The sequence below is a fragment of the Suricata suricatta genome, chromosome 14 (genome assembly GCF_006229205.1).
Source record: "Suricata suricatta isolate VVHF042 chromosome 14, meerkat_22Aug2017_6uvM2_HiC, whole genome shotgun sequence".
NCBI classification, from domain to species: Eukaryota; Metazoa; Chordata; class Mammalia; order Carnivora; family Herpestidae; genus Suricata; species Suricata suricatta.
In genome coordinates, this window is record NC_043713.1 from 3,652,270 (window position 1) to 3,675,762 (window position 23,493).

The following is a 23,493-nucleotide window of genomic DNA, read 5'->3' on the forward strand; positions in this document are numbered from 1 at the left end:
TCTTGTTGAAAATCAACTGACCACATACATATGGGGGTCTATTTCTGGAATCTACTGTGTTTCACGCCTCTAAATACAGTTTCTTCCCTAGTTAATTCAAGATTTTTATTTTTAAAATAAAAATGGTACACATTTAAGGTGTACAACATGATGATTTGATATGCACACGCAGTGAAAAGATTACTATAGTCAACTTAACGTATAATAACCTCCATCACCTCACACACAAGTTCCTTCCTTCCTTCCTTCCTTTTTTTGAGGGGGGGGTTAGCACTCCTGGAACTTACTCTTTTAATATATTTCCAGGATTCAATACAGGATCATTAACTACAGTCACCATGTTTTACATTAGATCTCTGGACTTACTGCACATAACTGCATCCCTTTGACCAGTATCTCCCCACCCTGGTTGACCAGCTTTTGTATGTTTTAGAATCAGGTCTCAATGTCTTCCAAGTTTGTTCTCTTTTTTAAAATTATTCTGGTTATCACAGATTCCTGTATTCCCCCATAAATTTTGGAAGCAGCCTGTCAGTTTCTACCAAAGCCTCCCAGGATTTTGATTGGGGAACTGCTGAGTCTGTCGATCAATCTGGGAACAAGTGACATCCAGCAGTCCTGCGTTTTCCCACCCATCAGCGCAGGACCTCCATTTACCAAGGTCTGTGGTAACTCCTCTGATGGTCTCCAATGTTTAGATCTTGAACATGTTTTTAAAAATGTATCCCTAACTATTACCGGTTTTGTCTAAACTAATTTCCTTCCCGCTTTGCTTTAAAATTTTAATTTTGTTGACTGTAGTTTTCCACCTTTTAATGAAACCCCAGGGACCCAAGACTGACAGCTTGACCATCCCGTCAGTGCTCGCCTCACGTGCTGCTCTCTCCCAGTATTATTTCTGTCACTGAAAGAAGACATCCTCGTGCTGCCAGGACAGAGCATGAGCAACAGGGGGAGGGGGTCAGATTCCAGGTGGTGGGACTTTCTTCCGAGAAGATGGCCACCGACCTTGCACTTGAGCCTCGTGAGAGTCACCAAGACTCTCTCTGGGTTTGGGAATGTAGTATAACCCATAGTAATTCCACCATTCTCTTCAGATCGCTATCATAAATTTGACAGACATTGATGATGTTATCTTCTATCAAAGGAGCTGTAAAATAAATGTGATCCTAACACCTTTGGACTTATCTACGTATAGATGCAAAGCCTGAAAGGAAACCTCACTTGTACAGATATAACCACGTGCTTTCTAAGCAGTATTAACTTCTCAATGTTAAGTGCATTTTCATGTTTATTTATTTTTGAGAGAGATAAAGAGAGTATGCACGAGCAGGGAAGGAGCAGAAAGAGAGGGAAAGAGGGAGAATCCCAGCAGGCTCCATGCTGTCAACACAGAGCCTGACATGAGGTTCAATCTCACAAGTCATGAGATCAAGACCCGAACTGAAACCAAGCGTCAGATGTTTAAGGGGTGAGCTACCGCGTGCCTCCACGTTAAATGCATTTTAAAAGTATGTATTTCTAATATGTGTGTGTACTTTAACAACTAAATGTATCACTGAAACACACATGCAATTCCTGGTCAAAGTTTAGGTTGGACATCCAGAACAAAAAAAATATTTTTATAAAGCTCAAAAGTGCCTTTATATGAAAGGTACTAGTCTTAATATTTTAGAAATAATGGTAGATACAATATCATATATCATATTCACACAGATCAACAGGTTAAAGAAAGATAAAAATACCATAAGGAAACTTCACTTTTCCCCTTCCTTCTCTTGGAAATAACAGTAAGTATGCAAAAAAAGTGGAAAATTAAAGAGGACTTATATTTGCCTCATACAGAACAAGGTACTTTCTTTAGTCGCTACATCCCCTGAAATCTTGAGAGTATGTGTGCATATGTCTCAATCCATATTTTGTAAGAACTGACGAGCATCTGAATTTAGTGTCAGCTTTCTCTACGTACTGTAGGAAAATCTGATGATAAATGTTTTACTTTAAGAGCAAAAAATTGGAGATGTTTCCAAATCTACACGCAGTTAAGTGGCTGCTTAAAGTAAACATGTGGCAGAGAACTCAAATAATAAACCAGATTACATTCCTGAATGGGGAGGGGCTACTATTTGATGACTTTTGTGCACAAAGAAGCAGCAGAACTCTGTAAGCTAATAGTTTGCAAAGGTTTGCTGCCCAAGAAACGGTATTAACTAAGCAGCTTTCTGGAGTGTGTACATTTCACTCGGGTGATAATTCCTAGTTTAATAGTGGTCTCCTATTAACATAATAGGCCAAAACGTTTCCTTTGGCCACAGGGTAACATGCTGCCACAGAATGTTTTCAAATAAAGTCCTCCGGTAGTCTACACGGCACGCTCAAGTCCTCCAGTAGTCTACATGGTACGCTCAAGTCCACACGGCACACTCAAGTGTGTTAAATACTGCTCTTGAGAGCTTATATTTGCCTCTAGTGCAGATCACTTAAATTGCGGAATTTCGGCGTTCAAAGTCAACACTAGCCTGCGCTGCATGACGAGGAGTGTGAGCCACTATTCCGCCTACAGGTGAGTCTGTGCAGTGAGGTCCGGGCCCCACACCTTCAAACGCAGTGAGTGTCACTGTGTAGGGCGCACAATGACACTGGGACAATGACACAGGACAGTGAGCTCATCAACTGCTGTCACGATCCAGCCCAGAGACTATTCTGTGAGGGGCCAAGAGACAGTATTTCAGGTTTGGAAGCAGAAAAGGAAAGTTCAAAGAGATAAACACATCAGGTCCCCAGCTGCGGTGGGGGCTGCGCTGGGGGCTGTGCCAGGGCTCGGGGACCTGGGCACGGCAGCGGCTGCACAAGCGTCCCAGTGCTGCTGCAGCCCAGGCACCCGCATCACCTGCCTAGAAGGAGCCTGGTCAAGGCTGTCCAGGCTGAGGCTCCTGCTTCTCACCCTCCCTGTTTTAGGTCAAGCAACCACTGTTCCGTACTGCTCTGGCTGCTTGGTGGCCCGAGGCCCGAGGCCACAGAGGGCCCACGGGGGCCCCTGATTTAAGCGGAGGGCGCTCCACGAACTGGGTGGCTCGCACCTGCTGAGGGTGGTCCCGCCACCCTTTCCTCTCTGGAACGCCCCTGGAATGGAAAGACTTAGAGCCAAACGTCTGTCATTTCTTAATTCCCTGAGTTTGGAGAGTTCACTAGTTAGAAGACTAAGACGTTGAAGACACTAGTATATATTGGATTAAAAATATTAGTCTTTGAGAACATAAAAAATTTTTTAAAAATTTGATATTGGATTAAATGTTGAACATAAAATCAGTATTTCTGTACTGCAACCAAAAAGTAAATATTTAATTTACGGGTCTTGTTAAATTTTATGAAGGATTTTGGTAGGGATGGTGTGAATGGTCCAGGTGCCTCTAAAAAAGGGATGTGATGCTTTTTTCCTTCTCCCGGTAACTTTCCTGGCTGTAAGCAGAGACAGCAAAAATCACAGCATCCCTGGGCTTCCTAAAGGTAAGCTGGTGCTGACTTCGTGCATGAGGTTCCAGCCCCAGCTCTGTTAACTACGGAAGTGTGAACGAATCACTCAGCTTTGCAATTTCATTTTCCATAAAGTAAGAACAACGTATGACTTCCGTACTCAGAGGGTTGTTATCAAAGGATACGAGTTGTTTGTGAACTGCCAAGTGTGGAACAAATGTTCAAACAGAGAGTGTAGTTTTTTAAAAATTTTTAATGTTTATTTATTTATTTATTTATTTGAGAGACAGAGAGAGACAGCGTGAGCAGGGGAGGGGCAGAGAGTGAGGGAGACATAGAATCTGAAGCAGCTCCAGGCTCTGAGCTGTCAGCACAGAGCCTGACGTGGGCCTCGAACCCGCGAACTGTGAGATCATGACCTGAGCCGAAGCCGGACGCTTAGCCCACTGAGCCCCCAGGCGCCCTGATAGCATGATTTTTAACAAGATGTGTAAAAGCGGAGTAGAGGAGCGGGGCCTGGCCGCCTGTCCTTCCGTCCTCGCAAACTCCCACGCAGCCGCAGGTAGAACTGCTCAGTGTCAGAGCAACAGCAGGGCCATGGGCAAACGCCCCTCCCATGAAACCCCTATTTCTTGTCTTCTGCTCAGTGGCTGTGTGCCTGTGAGCCGCCAGCCTGCTGAGAAAGACACGGGATTCTCATGGAACATCGCTTCCGATGTTATGGTCACTTATGACTCTTGCAAATTCGAACTCAGAACGTCTGCTCCTTTCCCTACTAACTGCTATCCTTGCAAAACCCAATCGTTCCACTTGGCTAAGCTCTGGCCATGGCAAACATTTCTTCTGTATTGGAGTCTACTCTTCAGGGCTGTGTGAAGACCAACGGGCTGATCACATCATCCCCAAATAACAGCATCAACAAAAACAGCAACGTGGAGTGTGAAGTCTGTGCTAGGCCGCTGGTTAGGAACTGAGCAAGCAAGCAGAAAAGCCTCACACGGTACTGCTTCTGTTATTTTCGGTTTTAACATGTGATTTCAGCACTTCCTACTTCATTTGGGAAATTGCAAAGGGGGCGGCCGGTCCTCCAGCTACACGTGGTGGGAGCCACGGTGTGGCTTACAGGGCGCAGGGCGGATTCTGACCGCACCTACCGGGGCCAGTGCACACCCTGGGCGAAAGGACAGTAACAGGGAGGTCCGGGAGTGGGCACCGAATGACAGGCCCGCGAAGTGTGACGTGGCCAAAGCTGCCGCTGCCCAGATTGACCAACGGTGTGGTGGGTGCATCATGAGATCACAGAGGTGGCTACCAGCGCAGTAGGAAGTGTTTCTTGATACACTTTTCTCCCTTTGATCCATATGGCATAACTGGTTGCTCAGTTTTTGAAAAATCATGTTCTTGGTTCATAAAAAGCTATTGTAGTAGCAATATTATTAAGAAAACTTAGCGATGATAAAATGTCTAAAAAAAAATTCCAAAGAACTTTACACCTGGGAAGTAAGCCTTTCAGGAATAACAATGAGCAGAGTTGATGAGTTTCTTTGGAGGAAAAAAAAGTTCTAATTCATCAATTTTTTAAAAAGGCAACTGAATAGGAATGACAAGACCTATCAGTGATAAAAGTTTCTTTTTCATTTTACATAATTTGGAACCACCAGAGACAGATTTAATTTGCCATGTTAGAACAAAGTTTCAATGTCTGCTTTTAGGTGCTACAATATTTTCCCCCACCGGCCCGCTGTGTGATGAAGGGAGGAGACAGAGGTGGCGCTCCTAACGACAGTGACAGAAAGGTCCTCCCTGAGCAGGCAGCGCGCTGCCTACCGGCCGCTGGAGTGCTCGTGCGTGGCATCGCGGAAGGAGAGCGAGGGGACACGGGTGACAAAGTCTGAGCCGTTCGTGTCTAATGAGTGTGGTGAACCAAATGCCAGTTTGCCCGAATCAACACTGTCGTCTGAAATGCTCATTACAAATTAGCTTGATAATTAATGCTGTAATCACCTCCAATAATTATTGGATTTTCTTGGTTGTGTCCAAGGAGATAAGTTAATTTCATATAAAGCAAAGATTCAACAGCAGTGCTTTGGGAAAGGGGCTGTATAGCTTTTCATTTTTATAAGCTAAGGTACTTTAGTGATGGGTTCTAAGGTTAGGTTGCCTTTAAAAGGTGCCTTGTAGGAAAGTTTAACACTTTCACAGACATAGACAATGCCCACATTTTTAAAGACATAAGATACAGAAGAGTTATGAAAGTGGAAAACTTCCGTAGAACATTAATGAGTCCTCTACGTTTGCAGGGACGTGTTTTCAGTGTTCTTCGTGGCCATCACCTCTGACAATGCGGACGTGGGGCTGAATCTGCAGCTCGATGAAGACCAAATATTCATCTTTCTCCTGGATTAATCCTGTGAAGAAGCCCATCATAAAGACTCAAGATGATTTTGCTGCATCCTGAACTCCCATTTTCAGTCAACAGAAAGAGTGGGAAATGGGAAAACGTGCTATTTCAGAACTCAGTTACAAAGCCATTAAGTCCTAGGAGTCTCACACCAGCATCTGGGTAACAGTGTCCATTTCATGTGGCATGTGGTTTAGAATACACTTACAGCGTTTACAGTTTTTATAGCTTAAGGGAAAGTACAATTGTAACTGGAAAATAATCCACATCTGAAATGAAACCACTCTGCTCAGGAGTCTTCTCGGAGACCATGCCCAACTACTGGCACCCTGGTCTTCCCTTGTGCCCCTCCCAGCCACACCCCATCTCTCCTCCGGGGCGACGACACTCCTTGGACTTCAGGAAGCTTCTTGGACTTCCCTTCCCCTTTGACGCACCCTCAGCCCAGAGCACAGGGCTTCTCTGCATAGTTCATCACACTCCTCTTCCGCAGCCTTCCTAGTCAGCCTTGTCCCCTCCAGAAGCGGAGCTCCATGGGAGGCACGCGGTACCATGAGCTTCCCGAGTTCCCACAGCAGCCAGAGCAGGGTGATGAGCAGGTAATGGGCATGAGCAGACCTAGGACATCAGCCTTCCAGGGAATCATCCACGGACCCGGATGGAGTGTGCAAGGTGCTCACAGCTGCACACGCCTCTGTGGCAGGCGCGCTGGCCCCTGGCTCTTCACGGTCCCCAGGCAGGGATGCAGGTCTGTACCGTGTACGTGTTCGGGGCCCTGCATAGGCGAGGTGTGCTGGGTGGCGGGCATTCATACTGGTGGAGAAGATGTCATGGTCAGTAAACACACTTGCAAGCAGACGTCAGTGAGTCAGCTGCCACTCCTCAGACGTGACAGTTGTCGTGGCTCCTGGGGGCCCTGCTTAGCCACCCGAGTCCTGCATCAGAGATGGCAGTTGCCTGACCCACATTGTCCCACGGGGTTGTCATTACAGTTTTCTGAGGGACACGCAGTGGAGCCAAGACGGCAGTGCTGGAGCTGGAGGTCTGCTGGATATGGACTTTGTCGGACACAGAATTTTCTTAGCAAATAAATCTCTCAAAATATCTGCCAGCAACATAGTCTTATCTAAAAAATTGTAGGGGCACCTGAGTGGTTCAGTCGGTTAAGCATCCGACTTCAGCTCAGGTCATGATCTCACGGTCTGGGGGTTCAAGCCCTGTGTCGGGCTCTGTGCTGACAGCTCAGAGCCTGGATCCTCCTTCAGATTCTGTGCCTCCTTCTCTCTCTGCCCCTCCCCTGCTCATACTCTGTTTCTCTCTCAGACTTTATGTTTATTTATTAAAAAAAACATAAAAAATTATAATGTCCTTAATGCTTACAAATGAATTGTTTCAGGTTAGAAACTGTCCTCTTGAAATTGAAGGGAGAAAATACTAAGAGTGAGAAATTCAGCCGTCATGTGGGTGGTAACTGTTTAAAAAAAAAAAGGATGTGAGAAAAGGGTTTTTGACAGAAGAATAACTTGTTTTCCACGTTGAAATTAGTTCCTATCCAATCATTTATAAAGAGTTGATATGAGTTTTCAAAGAATTTTATTGTTAAAAAGTACCCATCTTTCAGGATAGAGGGAAGGACTATTTCAACAGTGGAAGCAGGTTTAGTAGAGGAACACAGCCCTTTATTCAAGTTTGGCACTTGAACGAAACACAATATCCACTCCACGTTCTTCTCTGTGAGCCCACAGGACACTGACTGGAGTGTACTCTAGCATTGCCTACACTAACGCCTTGAGCGAGAGCAAAAATGGTCGAGCAAATACAGTAAGAGTGTCTGGGTTCGTATTCCAGGGACACTCCTGCTCTCTGCGTGGTCTCAGAAAACAAATCCGAAGTCTGAGAACACTTGGCACAAACAATCACGAACAGACTGTTTCATAAATAAAGACGGCCTCGTTCTACCTTCCATTTCTCTCCTCACCGCTCCGTTGACTGTCTTTCTGTGATGCAGCTCGGCTCTTGCTCACTTCGGATACTTCTGGGCTCTGAGTGCACTTTGACTCCTGTGAGTTCTTCTACATTTAAATACGAATTCTGATGGGTCTCTGCTCTTCGTCTCTGGTCTGATATTCGCACCCGTGAACGCCCACATCGTGCGGCACAGACAGGCTGCCCGGGGCCACCAGGCCGGAGCTGCTGCCCGGCCTCGCAGGTGTGTGAGACGAGGGTGCCCGCCCGGCGTCTTCTGTCGGCTCCCGGCCGCCACAGCCTGGCCTTGGCTGGTGGCCTCACGTGAGGCGGGCCCGGAGGGGGCTCGGCGACGGTGCCCATGGGACAGGCTTCTCCTCGCTGTCTCCCAGTGTCCAGTCAGCGTGTCCTCTACCTCGGCCTCCCGGGCACGCGGCCGTTCAGGCTGGTGCCGCCGATCCCGCCCCTCCCTCTTGGCAACTTCATTCCCTCCACGGCCCCGACCACCCCGCGTCTTCAGCTGCACTCAGGTTCTGCCTCTCAGGTGCCTCCCACATATGCTCGACCTGGACGCCCTGCTGGACCACAAACTCCCCGGCTTCCCGCCAGAGCTGTGTGGTGCCCTCCCGCCCTGGCCCGCTTATCCAGTCAGGCATCAGGACGCACAGTGGAAGTCGACCTCCACCCTCTTCCTCCCGCTCCACACTCACTCTGCTGCCTCTTGCTAGTCGGCCTCCAGAAAGTTCCCAAATTGACCCCCTGTTCCTGATTCCCGTCATGTCTCCGCTACTGCATGCCCCGCCTCTGCCTGCGTCTTCTGGAGTCTGTCTTAATCACGGCCGGTATGGTCCTTCCAAAACATGCTCATAATTATGTTGTTCCTCTGCCCTTCCAGACGCTCCAGGGCTTCTGACTGCCGATAGAATGAAGTCCGAACACGAACATGCCACCCAGGCCTTCCCAAACTGCACGGCTCCCCGGCGCCACGTCTATCCCGTGGCTCACCCGCCCCTGGGTGAGGCCTGGCACTTTCCTCACATCCTGATCTTGGCTCATGCCATTCACGGACTGTGTTTCCTGCACCTTCCGTTTGAACTAACTTCTCATTCAGTTCGTTACCACCACACGTGTGAAGGCTTTCACGGCCCACGGCCCCCTCAGGACTTCACACTGTGCCGCCTGATTTGGTAGCAGTGAGGAACGCAACATGAGATAAAAGAGGTCTTAGGATGAGAGAAATTCTGACAACATACCTGAAAGTTAGATTAGAATAATGTGAGCATTGATAACATGCTAACGTTGCAAATACACATGAAAATTACAGAAAATCCAATAGGAAATGAGGAAAGAGTACAGAGAAAATCCACACACACGAAAACACAAATCCAAACGTTCAATAGATATGTTAATAGATTCTCAAACTCAGTAGTAGTCAGAAAGTGCCAATCAAAATACCGATCTACAAGCCTGGCACGGATTTGAAGGAACAGTGATGTCTGTTGATGGTGACGTGCTCTCCTGCGTTGTAGGGTGTCAGGTGGGACAGTCAGCAAACGACGCTGCCAGCTCTCTCAAACCCCTGTGGTGCCCGCCAGCATCCCCGAGGCATTTGGACTGTCTATTCAAGATCTATACTTTCCACTAAATTACATATGGAAAAGATGAATCATTTACTTCCCATGTTCTTTATTCATACCTCTTTAGATATGCATTCAGGAAAGAGTTTACATGAACCATCTCATGTCAGAACACGTGCCTGAGATGCTCTACGGAAAGTCACCATGAAACATATGAAAGAGAAACACAAGGAGCAGAAGCTGCCTGCACCATCTCTTCCTTGTGCAGATGCTCCAAGCATGGGAGCGAGGTGTGTGGAGGGCACTGTGCAGTGTGCAGGCGGGGCCCCCTGTTGTGTGCTGACTGGCTTGATGCCCTGCGCTGTCCTCTGATTGCTGATATGAGCAGGAGAAGACTTCTGACTGACTCAGATGGATTCAAGTCACTTCACTTTAACTCACAGATGTTTTCTATTGGCTTGGAAACATATAAGCAATCATGTAAACAGCTACTGCAAGCATTATCCAGGCCATCAGCAACACCATCAAATGTATCAGAAAGCAAACAAGTTAAGTTAAATACACATAAACACAGGGCTGTGAACAAAAGCACTCATTATCTAAACGGTTAAATTCTGTGCCACAGGACGTGGAAACCCTACTGTGTTTTCCGCCTGTCCAGCCCATATTGTTCTGTGGAGGCAGAGTAGCCTCTACGTTAGCATTTAAGCCTTTCTGGAAAAGTTCAAAGGGCTTCAACTTGTCAGTAGAGATGTTTTCCTCATAGACTGGGAGAAAATTCTCAATTTAGTTAATCCCCCAATTTGAAATAATCTGATGTTCTGTATCAGAAACCTACATGACATGCACATGTGACAGAATGCAGGTGTGGGTGTCTGTCATAATAGGGGCACTTAGGCTTGGTGTGAAAGCACAATGCTCTGAAGGGGCTCCAGTGAGCCTCGGCGAGAGGTTATGTGGGGAGCTATTGGCGGAACAAGGCAAGACAGAATGTCAGATTTCATACTCGGCAGACGTCTACGGCAACTGAGGCCTTGTAGTCAAAGGCTGTTAAATTACCTGTGAAGGGTTCCTGGCAGCCCTGAATGTTTTTCTCATTGTTTATTTAGCTCCAAAAGCGCTTGGTCTTTGTGCTGATTGCCCTAACTGACAGCCCAGGAGACCGGGACTTAGTTAAACAGGGCACTGCTCTATTGAATTACAGGCTGCAGGTCTGGAACCCACCTGGAGGGCGGGACTTGTAGAAAGAAATCCTTGCCGTGCAGAACAAAGGAGCTTAATATAAGCCAACATTATCTTTATAATAAATAGTATTAGAAATATGAAATTCGAAGAGAGCCATAGAGACATTTATAAACTTGTCCCTTTGAACAAAAAGATCTTAATGTGACAGAAAGAGGACATTACTGGTGAGGAAACAGTTAATGACCATGGGATTCATGGTTTCAAAATGTGGTTACTCCTGACTGCAGGACAGCTAGCTGACATCTGGGGTCAGTCAGTCTGGAGTGACAGTGGAGACTCCCACGGAAGCTCGTCCGAAGCGTGCGGAACTCTATAGCATCTACCTTTGTAAAAACAGCGTGATCCGAAATGACCAGAACCAGATGATGTGTGCATGTGGGAAATATTTTAACCACAGTTGTTATTTAAAACACGTAATTAAAAAGAGAAAGCTCCTAAAGTAGCTGAACAGGAAGACCTTTCTCTACAAATCGTCACGAGGTGAAACTGCTCCATCCATCGGGTTCATCTGTGTTTGTGGACACTGGCCACAGTAACATGCAGCGGAAAAGAGAACTTCACCGAGGACTATATGATGCATTAGGACCAGGCCCCAATTCTTGTCTGAACACTACTTACTAAACAGATGCCACATTAGCATGCCCCAAAGACTTCCTTTTGTGGGTTGAAATTAGAAAAATCAAGGCTTCATTAGTATACTCATTGGTGTTGACCATTTTGGGCTCCTGCTTAGAACACTGGAATTTAATCCGCAGAGAACCGTGTTATCTATAAGCTATTTTTTCCCCTAGACTTATCGTAGAAGTGTGAATTATAATTCAATAACATTAGAAGAGTAAACAATTGTACCATCAGCGAATGTTTCCTTTATTCCCATCTCCTTTTTCTTAATTCCAAAAGCTCAAAGTAGAGCTTCTATTAAACAAGCCATGTGTGTTTATATGAATGACCTTCAATCATTGGTAAATACAATTATAACTGACAAATTCTTTTCAAAACTACTTGGCTACAAGACGCATCTTCCACAAGATAACATATGCTTAGCTAACACTATATCAAGCAATTCAGATCTACACACACTATCGAGGATTTAAATGCATAACCACAACATATGGGTTACTACACAGTTCTCACGGAGCAAAGAGCGGCCATGCAAGCCAATACTGTGATAGAACAGACTTCCATGGATAATATATCGCCATAATTCTGCTTCAATTAAAAGCATATTTCAGCAGAAGCCCAGGATGTCGACTCTATGCATTTTAATAATGCCAGCCTACAACTCTGCTTATGCTAAATGTACATTACTCAAATGGATTCAGAATTATGCTTTATATAAATAAAGACTGAGCATATTAAGACAAAATCCTGCATAGCCTGAGTGTGTATTAATGGCACAGTCCCAGAATCTGCTAAGGGTTCTACACATTGTGCATAAAAAAATTCGTAAATCGATACAATCTTAAGATTTTTCTAATACTCTCATTTCAAACTATTTCTCATTCTTGTCCTCCCCACGACAGAGCAAAGCCGAAGCTGAGCAGAGGACAGCCTTCGGGAGAGTGACATCTCACTCGGTGTGCCGTCACAGAGCACATACCTCGGGAATTTCTGAGCCATAATGATTTACCCTGCACTTGAGGGGATAATAACAGAAATGTGTTAACTTTTACCGCAGAGACAACCACAGCAGTCCCACATCAGTGTTGCCTCTGCCACATCCCCTGACATCCACATAGAGCATTTAAATAGTTTTAGAACAAGAGAAAAAAACCTACATTAATATTGGTAGTTTTCACTATGTAAGTCTTGGTGAATGTTACTGAAAGGTATAAATGTAGCCTCTGTAAATTCTAACTGTTCCACATAAGACAGATTCATATTTAGCGAGATTAACATAATCAGGTAAAGTTGCCTAAGGTGATCTGATACTTGGGGAAAAAAGTGAGAAGTCATTAGAACCATCTTTAAAGGAATAGCAATTAGACTATGGCAATGCCACTACTTTGCAGATCTCTCCCGTTTTAACTCTTTCTTACTAAGACAGATATTAAGATTTTTCAAAATGAAAGGGCTGCAACCTGATACTACAAGATGGGACTAAAGAAGGATATAACAAGGCCCAGAGGGGCTTGAATCACGGCTGTGAAGTAAGCTGCTTGGTACCATAGGACCAAGGCAATCACCTACTTCACAGGACGCACAGGGTGCGAGGGTGTATAATCCTTGTCTGAGATCTGTGCATTTTTTTAGACAGTACAGTATCTTTTCACAATAGCTATTAGAAATCTACATCTGAATAGTCATATATATTATGATAAATTAATTCAGTTGCCATTGAAAACAGAGCCAATGCGGATATAAAAGTTAATAAGAGGTGATGCTGGGGAAGGATGGGCCTATTCCATACATTCAGTACGACGTGGGGAAACCTGGACACAGGCAGGCACAGGGAGATGTCCATGAAGACAAGGGTTCCACTGCCATCAGCCAAGGGATCCCAGAGACCCGCAGAGAGACAGCCCAGCTGCTCCCCTACTGGTTTCCCAGGAGCATGGCCCCACCGACACCTTCCTCATGGACTCCTGGCCTCACCAACCGTGAGACAATGAACTCCTGTTGGTTAAGCCCCTCGGTCTCTGGAACTCTGCTATGGTGGCTCTGGCAAAGACATATGCCACGTCTGTTTTATCTATTACTATGACATTTACAATGCTAGCAATACCTAGCAAGTATTATAAAACTGAAGAAATGCAAAAGGATGTTCAGGTGTCAATGTTTGTCCCAATCACCTCTAACAGACTTGCTTTTATGGACCTGCCTGTTGGCCTGGCACCGTGCGTCAGCACTGACAGGTAACAATCCAATAAGCTCTGGAAAACCTGCTTCTGGTGACGTGAAGGCTGCTATTTAGTGGGATTATGTCACAGAGTCTCCTCTTGCGTTCTCTAAAATGTGTTTGATGACTGTGGCAACATTTATATCATTGTCTAATGTGGTTCTCAATGTATGTAATCATTACGTACAATCATGTTACAAATGAGGGATAGTCCAGGATAGCAAAAAGTGGTAAAATCTCTGTACTTCACTCACACTGGTAAAATGCTGACTCCCATTAACTGTGGTAAGTTTATCTCACGCAACAGCTAGAGCAATCACTAAGAAAGCTACACGAAATGACACACTCAAGAATCAAAATTGAATTCTAAAAAAATTTTTTTTCAAGTAAACCACAGGAAGACAAGAGAAAAAAAAAACAGCCCTGAGAAGCAAAAAGAAGGGAGAACATAAAGTAAGAAAAAATAAAATGGTTCACTTAAGCCCTAACATATCAAAAATTACAATAAGTGTAAGTGGTCTAACGTACCAACTAAAAGACAGAGACTGTCAAAGAGGTTTGCCAGAAAATATGTGGCCCAATCACATCCTGCATACAAGAAGTATGTTTCATTTCAAATATACTAATAGATGTAGTCTGAAAGTAAAGGGATAAAACATACACCACACGAACATTATTTATTTTAAAAAAGCAAAGTTGGCTATACTATTGTCAAATAAAGTAGACTTTAAAGCAAATTAAATCACTAGGGACTTAAAGGGACACTTCATAAAAATAAACAAGAAGACACAGCACTGTGTAACTGGCACACGCCAAGCAACAGAGCTAGAACATGGGAAGTGAAGGGAGAGCTGGGTCTGAGCTCGGGTGGTGGCAACGGGCCAGACGGGCGGAGCTCTGAGCAGACTACCTGTGACCAGGGTAAGGTGGGGGTAACAGTGATGTGGGCTGGAAGGGGAGTGGAGGTCTCTAGCTTCGACACCCAGGCAGTGCCAGCCTTCATGGAAACAGGACCCGAGGAGGAGGACGGGCACGTTTGTGGTAAGTTGGGGAGAAGGACGTAGGAAATAAGTATCTCCTGTCCCCCAGGAACTGAGCTGGGCACATGCATCCCTGTGTTTGGGGGAAAGTGGTAATGGTGGCTTTGAATACGCTGGTTCCAGTGGTGGAAATCAGTGAAGGGATGACCCACAGTGAGCGTCGGTGCGCCCAGAGAAGAGACTGGCAAACTGGTGATCACGATATTGAAAGGATGGACAAAGGAAAAAAAAAGTTAGTGAAAGAGACCACGAGTTAAAGGAAGACATCTAAACACAACACAGTGTCTCACCAAAATGAGTGAACATTCCATTAAAACCCTTAATAAAAATGTCTATACTGCAAAAATATACTGTACGCGCTTTGTGCCCTAGGTTCCAACTTAGAAAAAAGGCCCAGTTCCAACCGGCACTTGGTCCAGGAAGCCTCTTTGGCCCCATGGGCCCAAGACCTTCTTCGGATTCCTAGAGGCCCCAGTGGGGACAGAAGCACAGGTAGGGGACCGCGGCACAGACATGGTCAGCTGGCCAGGGAAGCCCGTCCGGCCCCACGGGCGGGCACAGCAGAGTTCAGTGGGGGCTCCAGCAGCATCAGAAAACCAAGCAAACTGAAATAACGCTGCAGAAGCACAAGAAGGAAACCACCATGGGTGATTATACCCTACGAAAATATGCTAAAGTCCACACTAAACCAAAAACCTACTAAAATAAAAACTCTAAGTACAGAGTTTCCTAACATAACAGACAAAATATCCTGGACACGATTAAAAAAAAAAAAATCACCTGTCATACCAACAACTAGGAAAATCACAATGTGAATGAGAAAAGATAATTATCTTATGCCAACACACAGATGAATTAGATGTTAGAATAATCTGACAAGAATTTTAGAGCAGGTATCATAAAAAGGCTTTCAACATAAAGTACAAATTCTCCTGAAACAAAGTAAAAACTAGTAAATTCCAGAAAAAAATAAAAGTTATAAAAAAGGTAGTAAATGAGATTCATAGAACTGAAAATTACAAATTTTAAATTAAAAATTAAAAAATGGTTTTAACGTTTACTTATTTTTGAGAGAGAGAGACAGAATGCAAGCACGAGAGGGTCGGAGAGAGAGGGAGACACAGAATCTGAAGCAGGATCCAGGCTCTGAGCTATCAGCCCAGAGCCTAACATGGGGCTCAAACTCACAAACAAGGTCATGACCTGACCTGAAGTCGGATGCTTAACCAACTGAGTCACCCAGGCGCCCCAATACAAAATTTTAAAACTCCTCCAGTCGAGATAACAGGGGCTAGAACCTGTGAACCTGAGGACACATCACCAGAATTCTCCAACTGGGATGAGAGAGAAAATAGACTGGGGAACAATGAGGGAGCCTAGCGGGCTAATGAGATCATCACAAAAGATCTACCATTATTATCATCAGAGCATTAGCAAGAGAGAAGACAGTGAAACTGAAAGTATATTGAAATAAATAATGTCTGAACACTCCCCAGATTTGGTGGAAGGTGCCAGGATCAACAAGGAGATAACCCCAAAGAAATCCGTGTGAAAAATTTTAAACTTTTGGAAACTGGAGACCAAGAAAGAGTCTCGAAGCCAGCCAGAGAGAAACGACGTTACCTACGTGGGAACACCAGTTCAGAAGAACGCGCATAGCTTCTGGGAGAATCTTTCATCACTGCTACACACAACACTGCTTTAACTACAGCATTCGGAATTTTTAATGCCCTTTACCAGAATTTCCAAAATGGAAGGCATTTTTCAGAGAGACTTACACTTTGTCAGAGATTAAAACAACATTCCTTCCTTTACAAAACTGGGGTGTTGCCTGCACAGGATATCTAGACCCAAAATGAAGACGTTCTCTCCAAAGCTATGGGAATCACAGCTGTACAATGATGAAACGCAGCAGAGCATTTTAGACCTTGGAGCACCATGCAAAGCCACTCTGATTCCTTAGGCAGACCCGGAATTTTAACAGATGACCTCCTCAGGTCCTTGTCCCATCAGCAGTGTGTGGCTGGAGAAGTGCTGGATAGACCTAAGAATTCCATGGATCAAAAAGCAAGAAAATATTAACCGTCAGCGCTGGTCTGTAGAAGGCAAACTAAATTAAGCATACGTAATGAAAGCCAGCAAACAAAATATTTAAAACAAGGAAACTAAAATGACGGAGGGGAAAAAAAAAGAAATCTACAAGTTCAGTTATAAGATATTAATTCAAAACAACTTAAAAAAAAAAGAGGTTGTTGAATCAAACATCTCAGATGCAATTCTGAAGTTTTCTTACTTGACAAAGCCAGATGCTTTACTTCAGGTTCTATGATATACAGAAGGAATTCTGTATCAGGTTGGAAGGAAAAAAAAGTGCTTTTGAACCACTCATCAGATTTTTCTTCATTCGCTTTCATAGTGATTTTATTGCAAACCGTCTCACAGCATTTCCGGAAGCTGGTAGGCGAACAGAAGATGCAGGCGGGGGAAGGGAGCCCCGTGGGCACAGTGCGGTCGCGCTCTCTAAAGTGACCCTTCAGGGGACTGTGGCTTCACTCACTTCACTACCTCGCCCCACCCATTCACGGGCCAGGGTCAGTGCACACTCCCGGGGGCTGCGTGCGAACGTCGGCCACACATCTCCTCTGCCTCCACGCTGAGCTTGTATTTAGTGCTTATCTTACACTCGTCCAAGCCGGGCTCACGTGGCAGGTGCACGTGGTAAATTTTCAGGCACTGATTTGACCACAGCTGCAAAAGGCACTCTTGTTCCCCAAGAGGGCGCCACACATATTTCTGTTCATTTAAGGTCAAGAGGCAGTTATGAGATCCTGGCCTTTGCCCTTGACTGCTTCTCTTCCCCAGAGGCAATCCAAGTGCAACCAGGCGTCAGTCTTTTCGCTTACATGAACACAAGGCATGGAGCTTTTCAGGAAAAGATGGGAGCGTTTTTCCAATGATTTCCTATATGTATGAAATTTTCCAGTGTTAAATCTGCAAAGTGTGGCAAAATGTGGCCATTCTAAAGCCATCAAAACATAGACCACCTAAAATCTTAAATACTCAGTAATATAAATACTGCCTTATATTGATATGTTTAAAAAGCTGAATATGAAGCGAGTAAAATGTAGAATAATTTGCTATCAAGGAATATTTCTTCTTAACAAATTATAAGATTGTTGCACAAACGAGGGAATTGTGCTTTAAAATCTGGATCCCCTGCAAAACTGTAGTACTTGTAAATGTTCTGCAATACACAAAACAGGCGAAAACTATTTTTAAATATGGGCATTGCCCAGCGGTTAAATACAAAGATGACACAGGCGTCAGAAGCACCATCATGACTAATGGCTTGAAGACCTTACCTCTCAAGAACAAGCAGGTCTGGAGAAAGCTCCGATGTGACACCAGTTGTATGGGAATAGTCAAAGCTGAACAAGGATGCGTTTCCAAAGTTATCAATGAACAATCACACAGGCCAAAACTGCATTGGCTTCCATTGGTACTCGTATTCCAAAGAACATGGAACGTCTTGTGGAGTAAGTAGTTAAGCAGCGAATCAGCATTCTAAAATGCTGGAATAGACTCAAGATTCTCGAAGTCAAATCACTAACTATGTCAAGGCGTCTTCTCATGAACTGGATAGTGAAAAGTAATGCATATCCCAAAGGTTATGGGGCTTGGAAACATTCAGTATCAGGGTGCAAGCAATGGAGATGAAAGAAAACTCAGCATCAATGAAGAAGTGGCCGGATTTTACAAAGAAAAGGGAGTGGGGTTCTGGCCACTCCAAGGACTCTATGCGGCCGTGGGACAGAAGTGCCCCCCACCGACCCTGGGAAGAAAGACTGTGCGCTTCGTATCAGAGCAGGATGAGCTGCTGTGTGCAAAGGAATGACACAGAATTGCAGTGCAGGTGAATGATGGGTAGTCTGTGACCAATAAGACTTCTAGGCAGGAACAGAAGACCTACGAGTATTCGTTCATTCATTTATTAACTCATTCCACAGCTCATTCAGCCAAGTACCAAGCCTTCAAAAGGCTTACGGTAGAAATGATGAAGAGCAAGAAAGCAACTGCAATGACGTTTGGCAAGTACCCTAAACATGAATGCTGGGGAGCGGACAGGAGCACCAGACCTGGCCTTGGGGAGTTACGCAGGCTCAGCCTCCCAGAGCGGGGGGAGTGGGTATAGCATGTGCAAAGGCCTGGATCCAAGAGCAGAGGCATTAGGAGAGGGCACGGCACACCTGGAGCATAGAGGAGTTTGAGGGCTGAGCTCCAAGGCAAAAAGGACAGGAGTGTTGGGGGCGGGGGGTCGGTTCCTGAAGGGCCGATACTCATCCACTCCTACAGGACGTGCAGAGTGTCTGATGTGGGCCAAGCATAACACTTACTTTGGGCGGAGCTTCACAGTGGAAAGACACACAAGACGCCCACTCCCTGGGATTTTACGTATCTGGCAGAGGTCAAGTTCGAAAGAATATGCCTAATGACATGGATTACACATGGTTTTGGCCTCTTATAAACACACTTATAGTTTGGCGTATTGAGGGAAATAGTTTAGATCCAAAAACTAGCCAGGAGAATTTTTCTTGTATTAGGGAATTTTCTTTTTAAAGTAATCTCTACACCCAATGTGGGCCTTGAACTCATGGCCTTGAGATCAAGAGTCATGTGCTTTACCAATTGAGCCAGCCAGGCGCCTGCATCAGGGAATTGTCAACAGAAACTCTGTGTTGCTTCCTATGAATGAGATGAAATATTTCTGATGTATAGGATATAGATTTTTAGTAATGAGAAAGACACAGCCCTGACACCATGTCAAAAGCAAGAAATCATGTGCAAAGCCAAGATCGCCGCATAAGTCCCGTTTACTTCATGGACAATAAAACAAACAACAACCCCGTAGAGCTCTAAGGGAAAGGGCTTCCCAGGCTCTGATGAAATTCGTTTTGGTCAAATACACAACCTCCTGAGCCTGGTTTTCTGATTGCGCTGCTTTGCACGTGTTGAACCCTACGGCTGCTACTCCCCACACTTCCCAGAACACCCCCTGCCCAGCAAGTCTGCATCTGACCGGAAGCGCAGCGCAGCTGGGAAAAGAACACAGATGGTAGGTGGTCCATTCGAATTTCCAAGACTGGAACGTACATTTTCAAAACCCGGCTAAAACCCAGGCATGCCTCACTCTGCTGGAATTTTCCGAGTACTGGACAAACTTCCGCTGTGGCACCAGCCACACTCTTCCCACAGTACAGTGGCGAAGGGCACAGACATGGAGCTGGAGGGTGGGCTCCTGCGTGCCCTGCCACCACCCAGCTCCATGATCCTAGACGAGGGAACTAAGACCTGACTGTCCTGCTTCCTCATCTGCAAGATGGAGGCAGTCACTTCTTATAACAGAGAGGGTGGGGGATGAAGGAGGTCGACGAGTATAAAGTCAGAAAGTCAGTCATTGTAAAGCACTGAAAAGACACCCTGCTTGCAGAATGAGGTTGCAAAGTGCAGAAGAAAAGTCATCCTTATTAGTAAGTTCCTTGTGTGTGTTAGACACACTACCCAGCACTTTACACTTATTACTTCATTTAATTTCATGATCATGCTGGCATAAAGAAGCACTATTGCCTAATTGAAGACAGTACTTATTTTGGGATTCCAAACTTCAGAGAAAACCACAGTTATTCAAGTCTACAAACCAGAGAATAAGATCACTAGATAGGGCATACGCGAACTTGTGATGCCGTAACTGGTTAAATGCGGTGTACAAAAGCACTAGCCTTAGGTCCTGAACTCTGCGTGAATGAGGAGGGCAGGTTATTGGGTGCAAGCTCACAGCAGAATGTCTACCATTTCAACAAAGCCCCGACGGGGACAATGGCAATGTGAAGTCATCACGCTGGTCTTAAATGTCACCATGTCTGATTTTGAACATTTCTCTCTTAGGGAGAGACCTGGAACCCTAAAATTTTCATCTGTACCTTACGTATAAAATGACATATCATTTATCATAGATGCCTGTTTAAACCAGAAATTACAAATGTTGTTGAAAACAAGCTAATTAAACCACAGCTCTGCTGGGGAGATCTTACCCGGAAGAACGACAAAGGAATTCCCACGTGTATTCCATTTGGAGGGGCCATATTGGCTAGTTTTCACCAAGTGGGCAGAGAAAATATTTCAAAGACTTACAAAACCACCACTTCAAGACAACAAAAATATGCTAAAAGGAATAACCTCCTCCGATGCACGATGGACGCACACCTGCGAAAGGCAGGGGTGCCCAGCGAGGAGACAGGTGCGCGTTGGGTCCCGGAGGACGAGTAGGGTTCCGGAGCTACCAGTCCAGATCCAAACCACTGGGACGCTGGGTGCCGACAACCTGCCTGAGGTTTGTGCAGAAAAGAAAAATTCAACTAAGAAAAGCAGGTAGTAGGTGAGCACTCCCAAGTCTCAGTCGGAGGAGATTCACAGTAACAGGAAGGTCTGAGGAAGAACAAGGTGAAGGCAGCATGTGGGAAAAGGTGTCCTCCCCCGCGCCAGCCATCCCCATACAAGCCCTTGCTGGCCGCTCACCTGTCCCCAGCCACAGCTGGAAGAGGTTTTCTGTGCAGACGGGTCACTCTGTGGCCCAGGTTAAGCAGCGCGCTATGCCTCTTGAGATGGGACCACAAAGAACAACACGTCTTTGCCCGAATCTTACACTTGACGAAGTCCTACTGTCACTCTCCGAGCTTGGTGCAAAGGCTTCCTGTTCCATATCATTCCGTCCCTTTACTTGCCGATGTTTGTGCGGGACTCGGGCCAGGCGGCAGGGTATGCGGACATGTCAGACACGCCGCCTGGGCTCCTGTCCCACAGGCTTTGGCTTCCCCGTCCCTCTGCCTAGCAAGGTTTGTGCCAGGTCTCCGCCCGGCTCCTTCCTCATCCTGCAACAGCACGGCTCACTGCTTCCTCCTCAGAGAGGCCCGCTCTGAGTCGTCCACTCACCATAACCTCTCTGGAACTTTCTACACTCAAACCTTGCATTCTTGCCTTTAGAACACCCATCATCATCTTCAACTTGCTTATGTATGTATTTGTTTTTGTCTGACACTCGTAGCTCGGACACACACATTCAGGAAGCGGTGGCGACAACGGTGCTGTCCCCCCGGGTGGTCCGTGACACTGCTGTGCCCTACACGGGTACGGGACCGCACACTAGGTAAGAGCTGTAACAGTGGCCGTAAACACGATCACCAAAGTGAGCATCAGAGGAGGTGGGTGCTGGGTTCTCCAGACGGGGCAGGAGCTCACAAAACCTACGTGAGGGCTCGAGGGAGGCTTCTCAAAACAGAGTGCCTGAGCTCATCTTGAAAAACATGCGCCCTCCGCCACAGGACATGGACGCAGAGGTGGCAAAGGCATCCTAAATCCCCATATAAACACAACGCGAAACATTTTCCCCTTGAAGGACTCTGTTCATAACACGAGTTGCCAACTGTTAAGTCGGCAGTGAGTATTTGCCGGAAGTGGGGTTCACACGCACCACGCGTGGAGGTTAGGACTTGCACACACCGCTCTACGGGAGCCCAGACTGAGGGTCAGTTTAAAACACCCACTCAGTCTATAAAAGCCCCTTCCATTACGGCGTTATCCACCTGCCTCCTATAACATAACTCATCTTCAAATTATTCTGTGAATAAAACAGAAACTGTCAATGCAGACATCCCGGGAATTCACTAATTAGATACTTACTACGTAAATATCTTTATGTTTACACAAACTGACATTTTCAAGTTCTTAATCTCTATTAAGAATAACAGATTGTAACCCTCTCCTCTTTATTCCTCAAAACAATTTCAAAACTCCATCCCTCATCGAGAATGTTCCATGAAGAAAATACAGAGAGAAGACAGTAAATCACTCAAAAAAGAAATCACAAGTTAATCTAATTGCTGCAACACAGCGCAGATAAGCTGGCCTCAGGTACGTCCTAGATGGACAGGCGTCTGCCCAAGGAAGCCTGCCGTGGGGCTGGCCGGTGGCCGACGGGGGACGTCGGAGGCGCGGTCTGCCCGTGCTGGCTTACACGTATGAGCTGTGGCCCCGACAGATGCCGCCGGGGGAGGGGCGTCCCAGGAAGATAACCCACACGGAACACAGAAAAGTGAGCGCAGACCTGGGACCACTGGGCTGGGTCCCGCTCACGGAAAGAGACGCCCTGCTCAACTTCCGGTGCCACTGCCTGGCCAGGTCACTGCGGCCACCAGGTTGAAGGCACCTGTCTTACAGTCAACCCATCTGCTCTGTTCTGGCTGTAACTCAGGAAAGCAGCATTCTGACTCTGATTTGGCTTCACAAATAGCGATTTCTACAGGAAAATGTGTTGACTGCTGACAGGAGTATTCCAGTCTGCCTGACAGTAATATTTCTCAATTTAGAAGAAAAACATTCTAATTTATATAATTACCTTGCAAAATTTAGTTAAGGTGACTCTGTCAGATTGTCTCTGGTTAGGATGAGATCACGTTTCAAGAACGGCGCACCTCAGGGCCCGTCCCGGAAGCCCAGGGGAGAGCGCCGCTTCTGGCCTCCACGCCTCCCCTCTCCCAGAACACATCCCTTCCTGCCTTCTAGTCACGGCTCAAAACTCATCCCCTCCTTTACACCAACCCACACGCATGTGTCAGTACACATACAGCACGTGGAGTTTCAGTCCAGTCCCCACGGGAAGACCAGAGGCCACAAGACGGAGGACGCCGTAAGGAATGCATCACCGTGGCGAACGATGCGGCCACGTCCAGGGTTACTCGCTTTCATGTCTCCATCGGCCACACCTCTACGGCATCCACACCACGGGGGACGTGTACCCACCTCTATGGTACACGTGACCTATCACCCGTCTCTCCGTCAGCCAGAGCTGATGTCATACTACACCTCTACGGCATCCACACCACGGGGGACGTGTACCCA

The 23,493-nt window shown here is 46.0% G+C and overlaps 1 protein-coding gene across 5 annotated transcripts in view; it reads right to left on the reverse strand.

Annotated features, from left to right (window-relative positions):
• ZNF407 (zinc finger protein 407) overlaps positions 1-23,493 on the reverse strand; it is a 473,145-nt gene that overhangs the window by 120,761 nt on the left and 328,891 nt on the right. The window contains exon 9 of one of the 5 annotated variants that reach the window (XM_029921738.1): positions 3,907-5,882. The exons of 3 other annotated variants lie outside the window; for them this stretch is intronic. In XM_029921738.1, coding sequence (XP_029777598.1) covers positions 5,785-5,882 — 98 coding nt within the window. In that variant the 3' untranslated portion in view covers positions 3,907-5,784. Of the gene's footprint in view, positions 1-3,906; positions 5,883-6,161; positions 6,689-23,493 lie in introns of those variants that run through there. One more of the 5 variants, XM_029921743.1, reaches the window with a different exon arrangement.